General features: G+C 37.3%; 1 protein-coding gene across 4 annotated transcripts; it reads left to right on the top strand.

Moving 5' to 3' along the window:
* The first annotated feature begins 10 nt into the window (after positions 1 to 10).
* On the top strand, positions 11 to 22,179 carry SH3GLB1 (SH3 domain containing GRB2 like, endophilin B1). Of its 4 annotated transcripts, none has more exons than XM_077785432.2 (11): positions 11 to 156; positions 2,846 to 2,987; positions 5,529 to 5,657; positions 7,278 to 7,411; positions 7,792 to 7,884; positions 9,909 to 9,995; positions 11,384 to 11,407; positions 15,284 to 15,373; positions 15,839 to 15,939; positions 20,962 to 21,193; positions 21,707 to 22,179. In XM_077785432.2, exons 1-11 carry the CDS (start codon positions 85 to 87, stop codon positions 21,812 to 21,814), a joined length of 1,212 nt encoding a protein of 403 aa, XP_077641558.1. In that variant the 5' UTR covers positions 11 to 84; the 3' UTR covers positions 21,815 to 22,179. The 4 variants fall into 4 exon arrangements, with proteins under 4 accessions (XP_077641558.1, XP_021382388.1, XP_085442531.1 ...); XM_021526713.4 differs by having other exon boundaries at positions 9,909 to 9,947; XM_085586405.1 differs by lacking the exon at positions 9,909 to 9,995.
* Positions 22,180 to 24,354: the final 2,175 nt, after the last annotated feature.

The following is a 24,354-nucleotide window of genomic DNA, read 5'->3' on the forward strand; positions in this document are numbered from 1 at the left end:
CGCCCCCGGCGGCTCCCACAGGGACGGGCCGGAGCGGCCGCCGCCGCCGCGGGTGCGCGGGCTGAGTCAGCGCCCCCGCCCAAGATGAACATCATGGATTTCAATGTGAAGAAGCTGGCGGCTGACGCGGGCACCTTCCTGAGCCGCGCCGTGCAGGTACGGACCGCCTCCCCTGCCGGGCCCTCGCCGGGCCGCCGTTCTGCCGGGGCGGGCCCGTCCGGGGACGCCCGAGCCGCGGTGGAAGCCGCGGTGGCTCCGCCGGGCCGCCGCCGCCGCCGGGCCCGGTGCGGGGCGCTGGCCGGGGCGCTCGGCCCCGCCCCGGGGGCCGGGAGGGGCCGGGCCCGCCGCGGGCTCCCGGCTCGGGGGGAGGCCGGGCCCGGCCGTGCTGGCGGGGACGAGGCCGGAGCAGCGGCCGGGCCGGGCGGCGATGGGCTGCTGCGAGAGGTCTCCTCCAGCCGGCCCCTTCGGCCGCGGGCTGGGCGTTCGCCAGGCCGGCTGCACGGCAGCAGCCTCGGGGGCTGCCGGGGCCGAGACAGGCCAAGGTCAGACGGGCAAAGAGGGGCGAGGGCGCCAGCGCTGGGAGCACGAGATGCGCGGGCATCAGCTGCCGGAGATACGGCCGGACTTTGGGCATGCCAAGGACAAAGGTGTGTCTCGCCTGAAATAAACACCTGGGGTTTACTGCCTGCTAAAAACGTGTTCACATCGCTGCCTGATCGGTGAAAGTCGAGCTCTGATGCGACATGAAAGTCCAGTATGTGTCTGCTTAGGCTGTTCGATTTCTTTTACCTTTAGTATGGTTTTTAAGCTTCTTTGCTAGCCCATTGTTTCCGATTTGGTTTTCCCCTTTCTTCACAGTGACGGCACTGTAACTGTCTTTTGTTCCTTAGCTCTTGTCTTGAGACGTAATCCCCTTTCCTTATATTATCAAACTTGAACAGATTTGCTGTATGGAGATGGGCATCCAAACAGTATATAATAATCCACTACGGTTTCTTACGAGTTCTCACTGGGTCACAGTCAGGTTTGGAATGTGATGTGTTGTTGTCTGGTCTGGTCAGTCTGATGTATTGCCCTAAATCTCAATATTCAAGCAGAACCAATGATTAGCAGCACAACAGAGCTCTGAAAATGCAAACTCGTCAAAACATATCGTTCAAATTTAAATGACGTTAAAGCAGTCATTATTACTTCTCTTTGTGATGGAAGTATTTCCATGCTTCCCCCAGTACTCCTGTCTTCTTCCCTATCTGCCTGCTTCCCAGACTGACTTTCTTTCCTGCCTCCACTTTCTCTTTCTTGTTGGACAAGGGAAAAAAAGGAGATGCAGTTTTATCCCTCCTTGTAAGATCTTGTGATGTGTGATGGGACCTTGTGATTTCATTTAACTGTATATGTGAAATCTAATACTGTGGTCTTAATTTAGCAATCTTCACACTGGTGACAGGATTTATGGAAATACTAATAATTTTATATACAAATATTTTTCTCTGTAATTAGTAAAAAAATTAATCCCAGATCTATTTTTACTGTATTGTAAAGAATCTGTACAAAGTTTTTGAGACCACCTGGCATAGTTTAAAAAGCCTTTAAACGGCAATAGTACATCCATGAATAAATTCCCTTCTTCCCTATACAACAGCTGAACTTTCTCTTTACTGCAGTTTGCTTTTATGTAGAACTGTAAATGCCTGAAGCATTTATCAAGATGTGCATGCTATCAAGGTTGGTTAACCTACATGTGACAGAAATGAAAACAAACTTGGGCAATGCAATTTACTTCTATTGTATTCTGTTTCTTACTGGACACCAGAGAACTTGTTAATAATTAAATTGGACAGTCAGAATGCTTCCAGTCCAGTTTAGTTCCTAATTGGTAAATTTGTTAGCAACTGAATCACAAGCCGGATTCTCCTGAGAATGCCTGACTGAACAGAGGGCTGTCAAGGGATGGGATCATCCTTGTGAGGAGCTGCTGCTCTGAAGGGAGCAGGCAAAGCCTCGCTTCCGGCTTTGCTCGCTTCCCTGTTGTGAAATGTGTAGCTTCTCCCTGGCTGGGATTGAAAAACAAACTGCTTGTGGATTAGTAAGATTTGGCATGAATTTTGTATCAAATGAAATGAATTGTCTGATGGATTTATTTAGCTAAATGAAGTTATATTGTATTTCATGGTCACTAAAATCACAGCTTGGACAAGAACTGCAGAGGTGATCTTACTGTTTCTATAAGGCATAATAGGACATCTAAAGAGTTTATCAAACAGTGGTTTATCCTGTTCTAAAAAGCAACATACTCCCCACTGCCAAAAATATATATTTCACAACTTCCCAAGAAAGTTTGTTTTAGCTTTTAATCCTTGTCTTTAGAAGCTTTCCTTAATGTCTAATTATAATTTAAATCTTCTTACTGAAGTTTAAACTCCCTATTTTTGTCCTGTTTCCTCTGGCCAGGATATTTTTTCCAATACATTCGAAGCAGCTGTGATTGGAATCTGTTTTGCCTTCAGGTTTATACAAGGGTAATTGAGGCATTCTTTTAATTTTCTTTATTACCTCTGGACTTTCATTTCAGTTAGTTTTAAAGAACTCTGCAGAATTGGACAAACCTCTTCACATGAGAATTCTCAGATTACCTGTTGCATCTTTGTCTGCCCCCATTTTTACCTGATAGTATGGATGTGTTGGTGAATTTAATAATTTTTAAATTTGTCCTTAGATTTTTACAGATGACTGGGGAATGGTTATATCTTTTAAAACATCATCTTCAAAGTAATATAAGTGACTGTTTTAAATTTGTCCTGGAAAATTATTTCTATGAACTGAATATTTTTAACCTAACTTGCAGTTCACAGAAGAAAAGCTTGGTCAGGCAGAGAAGACTGAACTGGATGCTCATCTGGAGAACCTTCTCAGCAAAGCAGAATGCACTAAATTATGGACAGAAAAAATAATGAAGCAAACAGAAGTATTGTTGCAGCCAAATCCAAGTAAGAAGCCCTTCAGGTTTTTGTTTTCAACTTTTGAATTAATAGATATGCCAATGTAAATATTTACTGCATTATTAGCTATTGCATAAGTGAAGACAAAATGCAGCAGATTTAAAATTTGAAGGATGCAGTTATGGAAAGCACATTTTGAAAAGCTGGCAAGAATTGGAGACACTGCCAATTGCTGGTACTTCCTGAACCTTTCAAATGGGGAAAACTTTATACAGAGCTTTTTAAATTGTTGTATTGGTTCTATACTCAGTCTCGGGTTGATTGGTTTTTAGAATTGTTTACTGTTTAATTGAGTTTCCCATTCTAATTCCAGATATCTTGGGTAGCTGTAAGAACTGTGAAGTTCTTCATGGGGTAAATACAGTGGCTCAGAAATGTCATTATTATTTCATTATTTAAACTCTTTGCACAATGCAGATCCACTTGAAGCAGGCAAGATGAACTAAAATACTTGTCTTTAACAATTCCATTACTGAAGAATTAGCACCCTACTTAAACAATACAAAAAAGTGTCAAATACGATTTCATCACTTTTGAGTCTTACTGTAACAGTGACAGAAAAATACATGGGCAGAAGAAATAAAGTTTTATGGTGTGTTTTATTTGTTTCTGAAATTGCTGCTATGAGTAGTAATGTTGAGGACATCAGTTTCAGAGTCATCCTTTGGTTGTACTAGAGTTTAGAGCTATAGAAATTTTCTTAGTGTATAGATCTAGATTTTAAGTCAAGACCTGGTGTCTAGTCAGTGGGTGAACTACTGAAAAAATCTAAACCTCCTTTGGGTTTGCTCAAATGATAATTTTACGAAACGGCTACTACCTCTGCACTGAAAACAAGTATTCTCCTTGTAATGACATTCTGAGCTAGGATTTATTAGTAAAGGTAAATCATACACTGCTGACACTTCTCTAATGCCAAGTAGATTAATTCTGTATTACAGAGATGTTTGAAGTATTACTTTGGAAGTGTGTTGCATCTTTTAGTTCCAGAAAAACAGTATTTTAAAAATAAACCAACTAATCCTGTGGGAAGAATGCAGTAGAACTTGCAGAATATTCTAGCTCCAATTTCTACTTTTGTCGAGGTCAGAGGAAATAGTTGTCTTTTTCATTCAATTCAGTATTTGTAGTATCTCTTGGACTTTTTCAGAAACTTGTAAGCTTCAAATATTGAAACACTGACTGGAGGCTACTGGAAGTGCATATAGAAGTTTCAGTAGAAGGATGATATATAGTAGTGTCTCAGTTCTGCTCTCCAGTCCATTTTCTGATGGCTAAAAATACTCAGCATTGAGCAGTGATCTTTGTGAATGTAACTTCAGCTGTTTGCTGGCCTACTTAGGAGAAGGATCAGAGAGCTGTTTTGGTGGTTGTTAATGGAGTGACCCTGTCCAGGGGAGGAAAAATCATTTTCAGTCCTGTTTATAGTTGTACCTATCGATCAGACCCATGTAATAGTGCAATAATTTTAGATTAATTTCCAGTTCTTCTGTGATCTAGTAAAACATAAATATTATGGCTTGAGTAAAGAAAACAAATCACTTTTGATAATTTCTTGTTCACTCTTGCTGCCAGGAAGTGGTCTGGTACCCCTAATTTTCTGTCTTAGATTAATTTTTGTGACCTTCATGAAATAGTAGTTACTTAATCCATTGCTGTTGAAAGTTATCTAGTTAACAAGTAGTATTAAAGTGGCAGGTTTGTTCACTGGAAAGTTTCTCTGTGGTTGTCTGTACTATTGTAGGCTGAAATTAGTTCTTACTGATTGTATAAATAAAGCCAGCTAGGTGAGAAATTAATGCAGTTGGTCAGAGAAATTGGATATTGTATCTGAGGAGTTTACTTTTACAATTACAGAGTCCCTGTTTAGGTGTGTGAGGCCTTTCCACCTAAGCTTCCTGTGGCTTAGTATTATGATAGGTAGTAATGCTCACATAGTCTTGACAAGTTTTTCTGATAATTTTATTGCTCAGACTAAGAAAAAATGAGAACGCAAAATGAAACATTTTCTAATAACTTTTAATGGTTTCTTTCAGAGTGTTTCAAGGGAGCATGGGGCACAGGAAGGAGGATATAATTTCTGGGGTTATTGAACTTTCTGAATATTTTAATAGGGAACTTAGAGTAGTAGTTGAACTTAATTCCTACTGCTAATTGTAGTGAACCATTTTTGTCTTTTTAATGGAGGGGGAACAAAAGACTTTTTTTAAGGAGAAGTGTTCTGTTAACTGCTCTTACTGTGGAGACTTCTGATCAAAATTCTGAAAAGCTTCATAACTGTGCTAATGGAGAAGAAAAGTATAAATTTTCACTTTCCCAGATGACTCTAGGAAACGCTTGAACATAACATGGAACATGGTCAGCTTCCAGTTTTCAAGAACAGGATCTCCAGCTTAACATTGTTCACTTAATGTTGAGTTTAATGGCTGGATTTTGAAATTCTTTTTTTGTGTTCCTTTATCTTCTTTGTTTGCTTGTTTCTGAGTTGTGCTTTAAATGACACTAATTATTTCAAATAAACATTTTTAGATGCCAGAATAGAAGAATTTGTCTACGAGAAGCTGGACCGCAAAGCACCAAGTCGCATGAATAACCCAGAGTTACTAGGCCAGTATATGATTGATGCTGGGAATGAATTTGGTCCAGGAACAGCCTATGGTAAGAAGTACAGAAACCCATAGATACAGGCTTTTTTAACAATATAAAATTATATTTCTTGTCTTCCACTAGCTAAAACTGTTTAATGACATTTGTATCAGTTTGACTTGACTTGCTGTGTAACTGGATTCTAGGGGATCAATGATGAGGTTTCTCTCCAAATCAAGAAACAAAACTTGTGGTTGGAATGGTATCCATCTTCATGGATGGATAATTATCTTAGCAGAGCAACTACATTTGGAGTTTAGTTTCCTTGTTAAAGGAACACATCTGCACATTTGACAGTATTTATTGATTTTATTTCTTGTTTGGATTGAAAATGTTACCTGAAATTGACTTTTGTATTAAGAAACCTCCCTAACTGTACAGTATTTCTGCTTTTCTTAATATATAATATTTTGATAAGGATAGGAGTATGGAACATGGTCTAAATTTTATTCCTTCTCTAGTAAATTTATATACCTATGACGAGATGGTTGGGGGTATTACCTCTAATATTTTTACACTGCTGTTAATTTAAATGTCTAATTATAATGTTCTCTAAAACTCTTTAAGTTGCCAATACAAATTCTGCTGTTAATTTAATTAAACAACTGAAAAATGCAGGTGTCTGTATATATTATGGTATGCAAACTCTGATAGTTTACTCTCTTCAAGTCTTTATTTAAAATTACTGTGGGAGAGAAAACTTTTCTGTGAAGAATGAGTTCCTTATATTTGTTAAGAATTATGTTCTTTTTCAAAAAAGGAAAACCCAATTAAATAAAAGTAAATGTTTTATAGAATTCTTATGCCAAAATCAATAATGGCAAGCTTTGTTCCTCTTCCACATGATTTTTTGTATCTGTGGCTTTCCTTCTGATCATCAGTCTCAAGTCTTGCTTTTTAACATCAAACAAAATTGTACTTACAGGCATGCTGTCCCATAAGTTGCAGAAGTTTTTGAATTCAGGCAAATAAGATGAAATGTTAGAATGCAGATAGACTGTTAGGGTTTCATGGGTGTCATAAAGTCTTCTCTGAACACTTAGTGTCCATTCTAACTAAGCAGTATTAGCCTGTTGAAATTCCTTTTGATATATTAGTTTCACTTTCAATACTCCACTTGCATCTAAATTTCAAAGTATTGCTCAGTTAATGTGCAAATGCATATTTTAAAGTTTGAGTAGATGGGGGTGAGAAAAAGCACATTATTTTCCAATATCTTTATAAGCTTTTGCCTTGCTAACAACTAATCCTGTGTTAAGAATGTTGTATAGGAGAGGAAGTTGTTGAATTAAGATAAATAGGTATGACACCCAGTTCTGAAATAGGTGTTCACTATGGAGGTGCCATAATATGAGGTCTCATTGAAATCTTGCCTTGACCTGTGATCGTTCATAATAGAAATGGTTTGGCTTGTTTGTTTGTTTTTATGTTGGTGTTTGGAGTGGTTTTTTTGGGGGGGGGGAAATTTGAGGTTTTGGGGTTTTCTCCATATTATTTTCTTTCTTTTGAAGGCCCTTTTTAATGGCATTGTGTTGTTTTTCAAACTACTGACCTAAACTTTCTTGACAGTAGCAACTTGTTTTGTTAACCTCCTGCCTGAACAATATGATTAACATAGTTTTTCCTTTGCAGGAAATGCACTCATTAAATGTGGAGAAACACAAAAACGAATTGGAGCAGCAGACAGAGAACTCATTCAAGCTTCTGCTATAAACTTCCTCACTCCCCTAAGAAACTTTATTGAAGGAGACTACAAAACTATTACTGTAAGTTGAATTGTACATTTTTCAGAATTTCACACCAATTGTAACTGTCAGTCTTCAAAATGTAGTAGTAGATAATGGTTCATTATTACTTTCCTCCAGGTAATATAGAAAAAAATCAATTGAAATTTGTGCCTTTGGAGTATCTTCTGTTTTTCTGCTGAGGTGAAACCAAAATAATAATGAAAACGTTTGTTTGGTAACTGTTGTTGTATGAGAAGTATGCATATTGAGCATAAACTGTATGAGAATAATTAAGATCTAATTCTGCCTCTCTCGAACTAAAGAACTTTTTTTTACATGATAATTCATTAAGAGCATTTCCAAGTAGACAGCCTTTTGCTTGTGTGTGTACCCAGTCTCACAAACTAACTTACTTTCAGAAAGAACGTAAACTGTTACAAAATAAAAGACTGGATTTGGATGCTGCAAAAACCAGACTGAAGAAGGCAAAAGTTGCAGAAGCTCGAGCTGCAGTAAGTAGAGGGTTTTTTTTTTAGTTTGTCCATAACTTTCAGACTTACTGATAAATAATTTTCAACCTGACTGCTTGGTTATGTTTCCAGTCCTAGCTTCTTACCCTGGTTGTTTTTCTAGGTACTTTTGTAAGAAAAGCCTTAGTGGAACACAAGGAAACAGAAGTGAGTTACTGATCAAGGTGTTAGTCTTTTAAATATTCCATCAAGTTAGACTTACTCTCTTCTTGCTTTATAGTAGATGAGCCTGTACTGTCAAAAATTAATTTATACAACTTGCCAATATGGGTGTAAATACAAGTGCTTGAATCTCTGCAAATGTTGAAGTGTGTGTATAATTGCTTTCAACTGATGAACCTATCTATATTTAACTTCTCTATGTTCAAAAATATTTATGGTTTCTCTTTATGTATTGCTTACTGTTTTACACTTCCAAACAGAGGTGTGGCACTTCAACCCACATGACTTAACCATTCAGATTCCCTCAAAAAATGCTTATGCAAGGAGATTAAATTGAAAATAAATGTTACTGCTTTTTAAACTCTTAAAATGCTCTAAGTGAAGGAATGGACTGTTGTCTGTATGTAGTTTCATCAGGATATATTTACAGTATATTCATAGCAATTTTTTGACTTAATCTCCAAAGGGTCAGCCTTTAATGATGGATAGTGAAGTGATTTCTTCTGTAAGGGTTACTGCAGTAAGGGTCATGCGACTAAAGAAATCCAGTCAGTTTAAATACACAGGGACAGTGTACGTGATGGAGAGGCAGAAGAAGGACTTACATATTTTACTAGCTTTTCAGAATGCACAATTGTCCTGAAAGATCTGAGAGGCATCATCTTGAGCTTTGAAGTGAGTTGCATCTTTGAGATCACGCTCCATCTAAAAACCAATATAATCTCTACCTGACAGTTGTGCTCTTCTGTGTCAGTCCATGTCATGCACACTGTCCCTCTGTATTTAAACTATCTGTATTTTTAAGTCTATGCATGCATTTTCCCTTGTGTAAATTCTATGCAAAAAGTCACTTCTCTATTTGTCAAGCTTAATTTGTAAGACTAACTATGGAGAACGGAGAAGGTTTTGATTAGCAAGTAGTGCAATTTTGAAGCAATGGGTAGAGGAAGACTGGATAGTAAACTATTCCTTTGCTTGACTTTGTTCAGAGTTAAGTTAAAAAAAAAAAAAGTGTTTTTATTGTTAGCCTCCTTTGTGGTGTGGTAGCAAGTATGGACCTTACTTTCTAAAGCAATGAAATGACCGTAAGGAATTGTTCCCCTTGAGCCTGGTATTAAAATGATACATATGTATATATTATACTGAAGTTTTAATTCCATCAGCAGTGCAATCATTCAGAGCTTGGTGCTGATTGCTGCTGCTACTACTTGATTCTAAGTATTCATACAGCAAGTATGCAGTTTTATGCACATAATTTAGTGCTGGAAGAGCACGAAACCCTAAACCTCTTCACAATTTTGCCTATACTTTGCTGTCAAAATGTAATTAAAATTAATGTGCATGTGTAAGAAGTATTAGATTGTAGAATGCCAGCAGAAATATCAAAATTGCAGCTCTTCCTTATCCTCTGCAATATAGAAGTGAGAACTAACCTGGATGTAGGTGTGATGCAAATATTCTGCTGGCTCCCTTATTTTTAAAGGAAGAAACCTAACAAACAGGTCTGGACTGATAGGTTAGTGAAGTGTATTGAGCTATGACACAAATTTTTATGCTTTTACTATTTTCTGTGACAGGTTAAAGTGCTAAATTTTATCCACATGTGATAACATGTTTTTATAACTGGGAAAAATAACTTGAAAATTGCTTGTCCCATGCTTACTGTACAACTGAAACAGCTTAGTTCAGTATTTAAAATCAAAATCTAAACTGTTTTATTTATCTATATTCACTTCACAGTCTTGTTTTGCTTAAACTTGCAGTGTTTTGTGGTGATAATCTCTTTACCTGCTATATTTGCAGTTTTATAACTTTCTTTTGTTTTTTTTATCTATACACTTAAGCAACTAAACATCTCTCAGCCTGAAGAGAATAACATTATGGTAAATGTCTCTTACATGCTCAACTTGCTGCATGTAAAATGGCTAAAGGTTTGTTGGCCTCCTGTGTTCATTCATTTTTCTGTCAAATGTTTCCTCTTGCTATCCAACTCATTTTGGTCTTGATTCAGAGGTTTTCCATTCCAAAATGGATTGGTGTAATGCACTAAATACACTAATATCAGTACAGCATTGGATGCTTTTTTTATCAGATTATTTCTGATAATTTGAAAGATACAGTATTATATTATAAATTCTGTGATTTTATGAATGTAAACTTAGGACAAAAAGGAGTTAATTTTTCACTTCTGAAATTATTTTCAGCTATTAGAGGAAAGGAATTATTTAGTTTTCCTATCTTTTTAATATGAGTAAAACTGAATTATGTGGAACAGCCTGGAATATGTGGGAATTATTCCTTTCAAGCAGTGTGTTACAAAGAACTGCTACTGAATAATGTCACAGAAGTTAATGGCTTAATTTAGACTACAATGTATCCTAAGCTTGTTGCAAGGACTCCCTAGTGCAGCTGGTTTTAGCACTATAGTTGTGAGAGTGGAAGAGAAGGGGATGAATTAGTTATGTACAGCATAGACTGTGCTGTCCATCCTGTTCTGGTTGGGGTTTGGATCTGCACAGCATATTGGGTCTCATCTCAATTTAGTGTTCCAGATTTCTCAGCTGTGATCAGATAAAAAATGAGCAAATAAACTTGTTTGTTGCAGTTTGCTCCTGCAACCTTTATACACATTTCTTCCTACTCTTGATTGTGTCATCATCTTACAATGAAAGAAGATGAAAATAACCACATTGCAAGAGGGAATTGAAGGAGCAAGCTGAAGTAATTAACTTTTAGACTAAATCCCTTGCAGTTCTATGATTTTGCTGTGCTGCTTCCTACTACTCTAATACTCAATGTGGAATACCTCTGTAGCTGTTTCAATTAAATTTAGGTTTCAGTCAAAGTGCTTGTGAAATAGAAAACTGGTAAGGAAATTAGCAAGAGAAAGCATTCATATCTTTCAATGTAAAAATGAGAATAGCCTTCCATAGTTTTCCATTATTATAACACATTAAGGTAACTTAAGTTCCTCCTAAGGTAATTTGGCTTGTCTGATTCATGCCATTTTTTGAAGTAATTGTGTCTTGTGTTGTAATAGCTTGTTTTAAGTAGATTCTTGTAATACATGAGTTCTATGAATCACACTCTCTTCAGTATCTAACTTTCATAGATGTAATGCTATCCATATTCATAATAGATTCATTGTGTATGAAGGGCTTTGGGCAACTGACTTGTAGCACTTCTCAAATCCCTGTGAAGTTCTGAGGACAGGAAAGTACTTAAAAGCCAAAGTGTGATATATACTGGAGTAGAGTACCACCAATGTCTAAGTTTGTATTTTTTTATTTTCTCCTCCCCCACTCTAAATGCTGACTAGATATGGGCTGAGGAAGTGACAAAAGTAAGTAAACACTTTTAAAATTGCAGAATTCTGAAATTATAACTTGTGCTGGTCTACTGTAATAAGGGATATTACACGTTGTTGATTTCAGTCTGATGCTGGCAGCCTGATGCATTACATCAGAATCCACTGGGCCCCTCCAGGACCTTTCAGGTTTCAGTGGCAAAACAATGCCTGGGGCTTTGAAAAATAACAGTAAGCTGTTTCTGGCTGTCACTTAGTACCAGTACCATATGATTCTCATGGGACAAGATACAAGAGACAGCTACAGGACTTCTCTCAAAATTTACTGGTACGATATCCTCATAAGAACAAGCTTATTTGAAAATTTTCAGAAATATTGGGGTCTAGTAATCTAAACTTTCCTGAAAACACTGATCTTCAAGTTTTACCCAGAACATGGGACACCTCACTTTTCTCCCCAGTGTTACTAGATCCTCAGCAGCTTAAGTTAGGGAGTAGGCACATCTGAAAACTGCACCTGCCCTGAAAGCTAGTTTGTAAGCTTAGCCTTGGGATGGGTTGCAGCATGCTCTGTCATGCCATCCCTTGCCCAGGGACAAACTCAGAGGAGCTCAGTGGGGTGTTTGGCAGTGGCTGCTGCAGTGCCTTGAGAAGGGCTGTTCTTAGGCTCACTAGCTCTGACAAACCAGCATGGGCAGCAGTCTGTGAGGGGGAGTGCAAACAGGGAAGGAGGGATTTCTGTAGAGGAGGGGTAATTAAAATAGAAGCAGAGCAGGGGCTTTGGAGTACAGTTGTTAATGGGCAACTAAGCTAGGCAGCTGTGGGAGGTGTAGGGAGAAGCTGGGATATGCAGCTTCAAGTGAAATCTTGGGAGTTGTGGGAGTTGCTCTTCCGGCTTTGTGAGTTACGGTGCCACAGGTGAGGATGAGTGTGAGTTCAGAGGGAAGGAGGCATTTAAAGTGAAAGGAGGGTTAACTGTAAAAGGAGGATTAGGTCAACTTTGATCCCAAAGTTTGAGAATTATGTAATGAATTAAATAACGTAACATTTGGAAGCAGGAAACCTGTCTGCTGGTTCTATATTGGGGGAAAAGATGGCAGGGAAAGCATACTGCTGTATTGAAAACTAATCTTGAAGCTATTTGCTTTTCAGAGACAAGGACAAGCAATTTTTAGGGTAGTGAAATTTAACAGATTATGTCTTGGAAAGAAGAAATACTACAAAGTGCTTAACTATAGTATAAAGAAGACAAAAAACTTTAGCTCTTGTAATAAATCATGTAATTCAGAGTCCCCTTTTTATTTAGTATATAAATAGCAGAGACTATTGAGAAGGAACTACAGCATTATGTACAGCCAACAGAGCAGTAATCCATCCACATTTCTAAAGGCAATCTGTCCTGTGTTTGAGAGTTTGAGGGGATGATTCATAAGTGTTTTCAATTTAAATATAACCTTCCCAGCAAAGAATTCAGACCATCCAGTCATCTGGCTCCATGACAGTTTGGGGTTTTTTTCTGAGTTAGAATAAAAGATATGCATGGTGGCAATGACAAACTTTCTTCAGTTTAGCTTCCTCTAACTGCATTTCAGAAGGAATATTAAATACTAGGCACAGCTGTATATCCACTACCAGTGTTTTACTAAAAGTATGTCTAGTAAAACAACATTAGCAAGGTGATTTTATTTCATATGCATTTATGTGTGTTGTCCCTTCACTGAAGGATTGCACAGTATTTGCACAGTATTTCTGAGTCCTGTACTCCAGTGTGAAATCTGGGGAGGTTATTTACATATGAATATGCAGATTCAAGACCTGGGGTCATATTCTGTATTTGCAGAGCAAGTACCATTTTGAGGAATCTTCGTGACACATACCTAGTGAGGCCTTTTAATGATCCTAAAAACACAATACAACTGCAGCTGGGAAGTTTAGTCTTGTGTTTTTGAGCTCTTCACTCTGTCCAGAAATAAGGTGATCAAGCCATAAACTTCCCAGGTTTAAAGTAGCTGGTTTTCACCTTTAGCCTAAGGTGTAGAATAGATATGCTGTCCTGCTACTGTTCACTTAGCAATACTAAGGGATGGGCAAAATTCATTAAAGACATTATCACATAATTCAGTTAATAGAAATCTCTATAAATCCAGTACATTGGGCTTGTGTAAAAATATTTTAAGTCACTCTGCACTGAGTTAATATCTGTTACCACATTGCCTACTTTTCCTTTTCTTACAGAAAGTAGTTGATTTGCTAGAATGTTGTTGAAACAAATACAATTATTGTGATGGATATGTCCCCTTTTTCTAAGTTCTTGTTCTTCTACATTTACTTACTTAACAGGGAGATGGAAACACATGAGCAACTGCTGACTTCAGAGAAGCAAGAGACAAAACTAGTTCTCTCCAGATAAATGATTTACTTACTGCTTTGATGGATTTTTAAAAGAAAATTAAGATCTTGCTTTTCTTCCCCTCTTGGCTATCAGATTAGCTTTTTTCATGTGTTTGTTCTTACATTTCTCTCAAAGACTGACAGATTAATTTCACTGATACTAATTTAAATTTAATCAGAAAATTCCAAGCAAAGATTCTTTCCTCAAGAAACTTTGAAGACCTAACTAATTTGAAACTTGATACAAACACTGCTATCTCAGTTTTGAGTAAGAGGCACACAGTTCTCTTTAGGTACTTCTTCACTGTTGTAATTACTGTGTAAGCCCTTCCAGCTGCAGTGACTTCAGATGGAAAATGTTTCTTAGGTAACTGTGTCATTCTTCTGTGCTCTTTCCTGAGGTTCCATTTGACTTTTCATTCTGATTAACATTAGCTGAACACAAGAGCAGAATGGTTGCAAACACATAAAATGCTTTTGAAACCAGTGTTTTATTGGTATCACCCCATTAATTTTCCTTAAAATATATTTCTCCTTTCTGAGAAGAGTAATTGCTGCATCTTGGACCTAATGTAGATTTTTGCCCTTGGGTTTGTTTTTAGAAACAAGGCACTAAATGAATATAAGCATTGAGGCGAGGTAATCCAGATTCCAGTCTGAGGACATTCTGTCTTGGAGAAATGGATCTTAGAGCACATATTCTGTATGTGTGTGTTTAGTGTAATGTTTTTCTTTTCCCTCCAAAAAAGTACTCTAAAGTAATTTTAGCTGTGCTAGATTGAAGCAATTGAAAACTTAAAAATCATTGAGAACTATATGTAACAAGGAATAAATTTGAACTATTGAAATATGAAACTTGTGTTACATAATTTTAATACAAATTTTACTGTAATTGTAGCATCAAGTGTTAGAACATTTTGTATAGTTCAGGTTTATTTATTTAAAAGACTCGTTGATTACAAGCTCCAGAAATAGTTGTAGTAATTTGGTGGCCAGTACAAGACATTAAATTGAGACATCCTGATAAAACTTCACATCAAAGAGTTGTGTACAGCTGATTGCTGTGCAGTTATGTGGCAAAAATAACATGAAATTTACCTTGAATTATTTCATCAGAGACCTGTTAGTTTGAAGTATAGAAAAAAATTACATTATTCTTGGCTGCCATTGGTATGCTGACAAAACCCCTGGTGCAAACATGGTTGTGCCAGTGAACAATTGGTTTGTTATGGGGAGAGGTGGGGTAATACTGCTGGCAAAGCAATGCCTTTCTTTTGCATACATAGTAGGTGTCTGATGGTAAGCTGCAGTCTGTGTACACAGAGCCTCAACACTTCTGAACCCAAAATGCAATTACTGTTTTTGCCTAGTAAAGATCTGCAAAGAAAAAGCCCATTTCAAACACCTAAGCTTGTGATTCGTGCATTTGTAGGAGCAGTTCTGCATCAAGGGGGACTGCTGCAGTGGGCAGGTGTAGCACAGAGCACTGTGCCAGTTCCTGATGTGCATTCTTGCTTTTAGTCCGAACAGGAGGTGCGAATTACTCAGAGCGAATTTGACCGTCAAGCAGAGATTACCAGACTGCTGCTGGAGGGAATCAGCAGCACACATGTGAGTACCCAAAAGGTGCTGAGGAGGAAAGTCAGTATCAGGGTGCCTTCTAACCATAGCTGCACTAAACTACTTGGGAACTCTGGTCTATGAGGTTTCACTTCAGTGCATTAAAGCATCAGACCAAAAGGGTTGTTTTTTTTTTAATTCTAATTTAATATTCACTGAAATTAACTTTATTTTCCCATTAACCTTCAGAATGCAGGAGCTTTCATTTTCATTCTTTATACCCAGCTTCCCATTCATCAGATCAATTGAGTGTTGGCACCACAAAAATGTTTACTCAAGTATGTTAATTTTTGTGACATTTTATCCTGTTTGCCTGGGAAATCCAGGCACTCTGCCTATCTGGTGTTTATCCCTAAGTGCCAGTATTGGCATTAGCACCTGACTTGGTGCCTGCTCTTTCTAATGCAGCTCTGTGCCCTGGTAGATTAAACTCTTGAATTCTTTGCTGTGTTACAGGCACATCATCTCCGCTGTCTGAATGACTTTGTGGAAGCTCAGATGACCTATTATGCACAATGTTACCAATACATGCTGGATCTCCAGAAACAACTTGGAAGGTAGGAATACTGTATAAACTTCAGGAAAAATCTCAGTTTTTAATAAATGCTTTTGAATGGTAGGAAAATGTACAATGTGTCTACAGTGGTGGACACACAGGCATGCTGGACTGAAAGGAAATATATCTGTTCTCAGGTAATTAATATATAATTACCCAGTGCAACTACTTCCTTAAGCCTACACACAGCACTAAAGCTTTTTGAGAGTTGATCCACTAAGATTTTATGTATTGTGTAATTGAGGAAAGTGAGCTCTTGGTAGCCTCATTTAATGTGACAAAAAGAAATTTCTAGAGATTTATTTGTAGTCTCAGTTGTTGTCTCAGTATTTCAGCTGTCTTATGCTTCATGCTACTAAACCACTGTGCAATGTGGGATAAGTTTTTATACTTCCTATAAATTCCTGTTGCCCCTTAATTCGCTAGAGGTCATTATCTGATTTTCTGATGAAACCCTGTTCTCCACTCTTAACTGAGTTGCCAGCATAGATACAGTATAGGAAGAAATCTACCTCATCCTACCTATTATCCAGAGCACACACAGTAGAATGAACAAGATTGTCTTGTTTCATGGGTTTAGCATTTTTAAAGTAAGATAAGAAGCTGACATCAGTTTGTGCTCTTAATCCTTTTTGTGTGATGGGTGGGAATACAGAGAGATCTATATACTTACACTTCATAAAGTTTCTCTATTCTAATTCTGCACAAGTCACCCTTTCTCAGAGTTACACGGAGAGTAACTCTGTGAGTTTATGTGAGAGTATGCCCTGAAGAATTGTCTGTACTTAGAAGTTTACTGTGATGTCTGTTCTAGGTAACTGTCTCTGAGGTATCTCTGTTTATGTTTTCCCTGACAAGGAAGTAAAAACAAAAGTGTTCTTGAGTCTTACCCTTTTCCTGACTTGCAACTTCCTGTGGCATTTGATTTCCTCAGTTTGTTTAAATTTGTAGTTTAAGATTTTTTTTTTTAGTCTTACAAAATACTAAACTGCTAAATTGTAGTTTAAAGTATTTAAAATTTCCATCTAAAAAGCTACATCTTTAAAGTTACATCCCAGTCTAATACAGTCCAGATATTCAACTATAAAATGTGGCAGGACATAAATACAAATTATGGAATTGAAAGCTTGAAAACAAACATTTACAGTATTAAGGAAAAGCCACTTTTAAATTAGAAATTAAGTGAAATATATTTACACAACTATTTTGAGAGGATATTTTTAAAATGTTTACTCCTATCCTAGTGTATTTATCAAACAGAAAGCCTTAAAAATAATATCCTTATTCTAAGGAAGAACATTTTCCTTTGTTAAATTTGTTTTCCTTTGTTAACATTTGTTAAATTCTGCTTTAGGATGTATAGCTTGTCCCAGAACTGCTGTTTTCGTTTAAAATTTGAGTAAGTTGCTACCACATATTAAAAAAAAAAGTGTATTTGAAGAAAACAGTGTCTTTAGGAAAACAGATGTATTTTTATGTGGCTGTGATCTGATTAGTATTTTTAATAAAATTACTATGACTGGTAGAAAACCAAAAGCATGGAAGCTTTGCAAAATTCTAAATGCCTCTAACAGTGAAATGAAGTTTCTCTGCCTATGTGGATTAAAATAGTTATGGTATTAATCTTGGGTGTGTCTTTCCTTCCTTGTGCAAGGAAATCCCACTGAAGTATAACAGAGCACTGGGACAGGTCTCAGGTTGTGCTCCTTGCTGCCATTTATAGGGGCGTGGTGTGTAGCCTTTGCATTAAATAAGCAGATGAGCAGGGTTTCTGCTCCCGAGGTTATGTGGGCACACAAAGACCAAATAAACAACTTAGGCAGCTCAGCTGGATGTTGGTTAGGTCTGCCAGTGCTGTGTTGGTTAACACATTGTGCTGAGTTACACAGCTTTTCACACATCTAAGAATGGTATTGTGCAACATTCTCACATAAAAGCCAAGAACTGTGAAGCGCTGAGTTTCGTTTTGAGGTTGTTGATAGACCAGAGGCATTCAGCCTCTTAAGTGAGATCAGTTTGTTACTTGAAACAAACCTGGTTCTCAGAGGAGATGCATGTGATATTTTCCCTGGGTCTGAATCTAGGGCATACAGCCCCTCTTGGTTCCAAAGCTGAGCACTGATCTTCCTGATGTACTCTCCAGAGGCAACTGTAGGGAAGGTGGAGGAAAAACTTGTACTCGGTTCTCTTTATATAAATAGACATATTTTTATGGATGTTTCTCTTCAAGGCAGCATCAGCTGCTTATCTCTGTATTGCCTTCCCCTCCTGTGAGACTGGATTGATTCTTTAAATCAAATCTCCCATTTTTTTTTATTTTCAGTTCCTCAGAATTAACTAAACAAATCTATTTCAAATATTCTGGTACTCTGGCTGCTTTTTTTCTTCCTGATAGCTGCTTTTCCTCTGAAGTTTCTCAGCTTCCCTAACAGACAAATGTAAGCTGAGGCATAATTTTTTTCAGATTATCTATTAAAAGTATCTTACTCTACAGGCTGTGAAACTCTTTTTACTCAAGCATTCAAAATAAAAAACACTGAACCAGACAACCTCTGTATAGCTGAAGCCTTCCAGTAAAATGCCTTACATACAGCTTTGCAAAAGGAGTGAGACTTAATGCTCCACTGATTGACAGAATGATTATAAAGTTTTGGCTTTCTGTTCCACTGACTGTACGAACCAGTGACCCTTTGAACTGAGCAGAATGACTTGCAAGTAATTACTGTGTAAATTGAGAACAGGTTTAGCAGTATATTGAAGAGTCATTTAAGAATATTGAGAGACAGCTGATTGTCATTTAAAATTAAATCCCTCTGGTTGAATGCCAGCTAGTCATGTAATAAATACATCATGAGGCACAGCTGAGTTATACCTACAGAAATGTGGGGTCTGGTTTTGGCTTCCTTTATTCTGCTTGTTGGATTTGTTCAGGATATGTGATGAACTAGCTTGAAAAACTAATCTAGCAAATGAAAAAAAAAAAAATTGGTGGAGTTACCTTCTCTTCTTGGTGAGTTGAACCAGCTCTTTGTAATTAAGTGGGATCAAGGTAAGCCTCAGGGGAAGTGGGACTTCCTCCTTTGCACAGTAGTAAGTTGCTGCCTAAATTCATAACAATTTCCTGAAAGTCTTCCCAATTTTAACATGCAATTCGGTCTGACTGTTAAGGGGCTAGTGCTGTCCTCCATATTACACTGCTGCTCTTTTCTTTAAGTCAGATACAATTGTGACTGCAAAATGAACATGTTTAATAAGCTATTCTCATGGAAATTAGTTAACTTCCTGATTTTTGGTTAGTTCAGGTTGTTGAATCAAAAGCAGCAGATTGCTAGATCTGACTCAAATGATAGAGAATGAACGTCTGTGCAAAAAAGGAGTACAGGAGTGGGTGTCCCTGTTTGGTGGCATTGTGCATTTACCAGGTTATGTGTGAACCTGGAACCTTGTGTGCATGAGTGCTTCAGCTGTTACAGATATGAGCTGCATTAGTTCCAGTATTTCTTGTCAGATGAACCAAAAATTAGTTGCTGCATTGATAGGTTTAGTTTTTACCTGCATTAGTCCCTAAACCAGCTCATCTTATGATCATATAAGCACCAGTAATGCTGCAGACATGGTTGTGGAAGTATACTGATCTGGATTTACATGGGTACAGCTGCCACTGAACTGCACCTTCAGAAACATCTGACTGGGAGCAGAGGTGGGAAGGGATGAGATGAGGCTGTTTTCTGGTGGGTTCATATGTGTGGTGTGGATAGATCTTCCTTATGTCTAAAGAACAGGCACACAAAAGGAGGGGGGAGGTAATATGCCCATATCCCAGATGTTAATGAAGAGGCATGCATGTAGAAGGACTGATGAGGGGAGTTATGTGGGAACTCACTTATCAAAAGAATGGGAGGAAATGCAGCTACAGTTCCAGGTCATCATGACTCCGTCTAACTCCTATTTGCTGGCCCTTTTTTACTGCATCAGCTCCGTCACATTTTAAAACCTCTATTGACCTACTCGTAAGGTGGAATCCAGATGGGTGTTAGAACCAAGTAAGGCAGCAAAGGGACAAGAAATTGTTACATCAGCTGCTAAATAACTGAGTTTAGTCTGCCACAGGACTGCATCCCAGAATGTAGGGCAGAGGGACATGAGATGTTCTCAGAGCTCATCATAGCTGGTCCATTCTTCCTGCTCCACTGCCCCAAAATCTCTTGCTGCTTTGCTCTCCTTTTTGCTCCTTCCATTTTTCAGTTGTTATTCTGTGCTTTCCCTTGTATCTGCTTTGTCACTCATAACAGTTTTTTGTGACTGAGCTCATTAACTGAGTAGATTATACACTTTTTTCCCTCTTTTTCAGTCAGGTTCATGAATTTAATTGACTTCATGGGAGGGTCTGGCAAGCACTATGGCTGGCATTGAGCAAGTAGCAGCCTGACCTAGAAATGAGGAGCTTAAGTTGATATACATTCATTTTTAGTGTAAAAAATGTTTTTTTTTTTGCTTTACAGCATGAATTAGGTGAATCAATGAACTGATTTAGATTACAAAAATACTCGTGCGGTTTTTCTTGCTTCCAGAGGGAGGCTGTGGTTTTAGGTTGTATTATATTTCCCTGATCTGGTTCGTCAGCACAATCTTTTGTGTAACCACATAATTGAGGAATGAACAGGAGGAGGTGGAGGCTACTTTTCCTGGCAGAGCTGTCAAAAGAATTGTTTATCAAAGTACAATCTGAATTGAGTTTGACCAACAGTGCTTTCTTGGTTTTGCCTTTTTTTAAGAGACAACTAGCCAAGGTTTTTTAAGGTGGCAGTATTCCTTTTCAGTTATGTTGATTTGATTTATACTACTTATCAGGAACAAGCATCTTTATTTATGTTATACAACTCTCAGTGCTGTTATCTTACTACTATCTACTGGTGTTTATTGCTGATAAAAATAAGAATGCTAATTTAGGCATGGGAGTATGTATAATGCCCTGTGTAAAATAGATTCACTTGGAAGTCTTTTTTTTTTTTTAATCTCACAGCTTTCCATCTACTTTCCTCTCCAACAACAATCAGTCTTCCACAACTCCTGTGCAGAGTGTTTCTTCTCCCTCAGTCTTGGCCTCAGCCTCTGCTTCATTGCCTTCAGTAAGCAATTCAATGGTTACTTCAGGCCTCAGTGAACTGAAGTCATCAAGTGGCAGCAGAAAAGCAAGAGTTCTCTATGATTATGATGCTGCAAACAGCAGTGAATTATCTCTACTTGCAGATGAGGTAAAGGTTTTCTATATACCTTATTTATTTGAAAGTAAAATGGCAATATTTGCAAGTCGCCAGTTAAGATTGCATTATTTCAATATTTTTATTTGACTTTTTTCTTATGTAGAAAGTGACTTAGAAGCTGTGGGCTCAGATTTTCTGTAAAGATGTAGCACATCAACACCATCTGTCTTTCCTTCATGAAGTCTACAGAAGTTTCTTCTAGGCTGCCTGTTTAGGCTGAGGGTGGATACCCAGGTTTAAGATAAAGCATAATAGAAAATAAACAGTAATGAATAGAATTTCAACAGAAAAAATGTACTTTAAAATATGATACTGTGTCTATTCTTTTCCATGGACCAGTAAAATTATTTTTATGAGCATTAGATTATGTTCCATGGATGATCGTATTAAATGCTCTGTTTAACCTGGTTAATCTCAATTCCAAGACACTGGGAATCACATGAAGATAGACTGTAACTCTTCCCTGCAAATGAAATTTATAATAATGTGTTTGTCTTTTTGTAGGTGATAACAGTGTACAGTATCCCTGGCATGGATTCAGACTGGCTGATGGGTGAAAGGGGAAATCAGAAAGGCAAAGTGCCTATTACTTATTTAGAACTGCTAAACTAAGTGGCTGGCCTCAATAGAGACTGTTGATTATGGCAACACCATATTTATATACAATTAGCGTTATGTAAGCAGGTTTATGTGTCTTCCATGTTATTGTCTTGAGGGACAAATACCAGCCATTAAAATCTGGCTTTTCTGCCAGCATGGTTGCACGGTCAATACTCTATTCAAATTTAATGTGTTTAAAGCTTTTACTTCATGTGCCAAGAACGTTTCCTACAGATTTGTTTCTACTGAAGTTTTCACTAATACAAGCTTCTACTTTTGAGTAATCTAGATTGAAAGCAGGAGGTACTGTTTTCTACTGAAATTTTTCATTAATGGCAAAGCTTTTCTTCACATAAAATAAACTTATTGTGAACTGATGCAGGTGTAATGCACATTATTTGAATAACCAAAACCAAACGTGAAACATAAACCATGTGGTTCTGTCCCCAACACTTGTGGAGCTCAGATGTGCTGAGGCTTCTCCTGAATGTCTTGTGCATTTAGTCACCTCTGAAAACTTCAGGCAAGTTCTCAGTATGCTGAGCTTTTAAGTTGCATCTAGGTGTATTGACACAAAGTAGGGACATATATTCTGACTTGTTTTAACCTTGCCTTATATTTTTTCCTTTAATTGCTTTCTAGAAAAGAGACTAATTTAGTTTGATTAGTAATTTTAAAAATTCTTTCAACTGCAAGTCAGCCTTTATGTTAAGCAGTGCATTTTGTTAACCAAATATGAATTGTTTCCCTACATTTAAGTAGTTGTATAGAGGAGTGTACTGTTGTTCAGATTATAGGTTGTAATGAAATTCTGCATTCCCAATTCTTATGCAACAGTTTATTTCATGTTCTAATTGGATTCAATTAGTGTTAGGCATTTTGCTTTGCAAGAGAATCTCCTTTCAATGCAGGAAGGAAAAAATGTTTTGAATCTAAAAATGGCTTTATGAAAGGTAGTATTATTTGTAAATAAAACAACATTTTCCTAAACACTGCACCCTTTAGCATTTCATAAGTAGCAGATTTTTAAAGCTGTAAAAAGATTTAAAAAGTGTAGTTGAGGAGAATCTTCCTTTCTTTCTTTCTTTTACCTTTAGTTTCACTATAGTTAGTTAATTGGGTTGGACTTGTCGAAGGAAACTCTTCTTGCAGATAATGCAAATGACCAGAAGTCCACTTTAGCTCTCAGGGAACACTGGTACCAGTGCTGAGCAAACTGCTTCTGATCAGCAACTTTGTTTGCAATGACATTTCCTTAACAAATTTTTAACATTGTCATGTGAGCATGTAGTGATGAAACATTTAGCAATAGAAATTACTTCAGTGGGATGACTAGAACTATATTAATTTAGGTGTTATGGCTATTTAATTAAAAAGTGATGATTTTTATTTTGACTTTCACTTCCAAAATTACTGTCTTTCATTTTTAGAGTGCAGAAGTTACATTAGAACAAATATATTGCATTGGTTCATCTCTTGCGGTAACTACCAAGAAAATCCAAAATTTAATCTGTCTATTAAATGCAAATATTAGAGAGAACAAGAATAATAGTTAGTGATGAAGTAAAACTAATCATGAATCATTCATGATGCATTAAATAAAATTAATTGAAGATAAGACCCTTTGGTTTAGAAGTAAAAAGACTGAGCCATTTACTACAGTGATGATATGCAGTCCTCTCTAATGTGAACTGCAATCAAATCTGTTTCAATTCAAATTAATATTGTTCATTTGACTTAATTTTTAGAATATTCAAGATAATTAAAAAATAACTCGGCTATATTGGACTATTTACTTTGTATTTAAGTGCAATAAAATGTTACAGAACAGCATGTTAAGTTATGATGGAGATTTAGTGAAATCTGAGTAGTACAGCTATGTGAAGGCAACATTTAGCAGCAGTCAAAATTTCTGTGTCAACAGCTTAAGCTGTCGAGAGAAATTGAAGTTGACCCTCCATCTAAAAAAGCTGAAAATTTGTATCTTCTCCCTGGTTTTGTTTAATTTCAGCCCAAAAGTAATTTTTACTGTAATTGTTACTGTTTTCTTAAACGCATCTATTGTGAGATTCCCTGTTGTACACCTGAAAAGGGGAGCTGGCAGAACAGTGCTTGCTTGCAGTTGTATTGCACTGAATATAACTTTACTGCAGGTAGTCCCAAAACTCAATCTTTGCATGTCACTTTTTTGGCAACTTTCAAGCAGAAATTAACTGAGTTTTTGATTTTGTTTGCTGACTCAATGATTATTGCAACATATACAAAAGTAACTGATTTTGGCTTTGGGTCTCTTATTTCTTTGGTTTGTTCCCTGTTTTCTTAGAACAAGCTTTATTGGTTGAAAGAAAAGAGAAAGGATAGACAAGGCCAGAAAAATCCTATGTAAAAGTTGTAGACATTTATGAAATCAGATTTCAATCACAGAAAAATATACAGAATGTGCATTACCTTACATTTAATAACTGGTTTGGCAAGATAAGTGCGTTCAGAATTGATACCTAAGGATATGTGCAGGCAGGGGACAAGTACTTCCATCGCTGTTCAATACATGC

This window comes from Lonchura striata, chromosome 8 (genome assembly GCF_050655825.1).
Source record: "Lonchura striata isolate lonStrDom1 chromosome 8, ASM5065582v1, whole genome shotgun sequence".
Taxonomy (NCBI): Eukaryota; Metazoa; Chordata; class Aves; order Passeriformes; family Estrildidae; genus Lonchura; species Lonchura striata.

What these genes read in the sequence shown, in the direction of transcription:
- SH3GLB1 (XM_077785432.2), top strand. Translation starts at nt 85, where the DNA reads ATGAACATCATGGATTTCAATGTGAAGAAGCTGGCGGCTGACGCGGGC. An exon ending in TCCTGAGCCGCGCCGTGCAG is followed by an intron (nt 157 to 2,845) that starts GTACGGACCGCC and finishes CCTAACTTGCAG; the next exon opens with TTCACAGAAGAAAAGCTTGG. An exon ending in AGGGAATCAGCAGCACACAT is followed by an intron (nt 15,374 to 15,838) that starts GTGAGTACCCAA and finishes GCTGTGTTACAG; the next exon opens with GCACATCATCTCCGCTGTCT.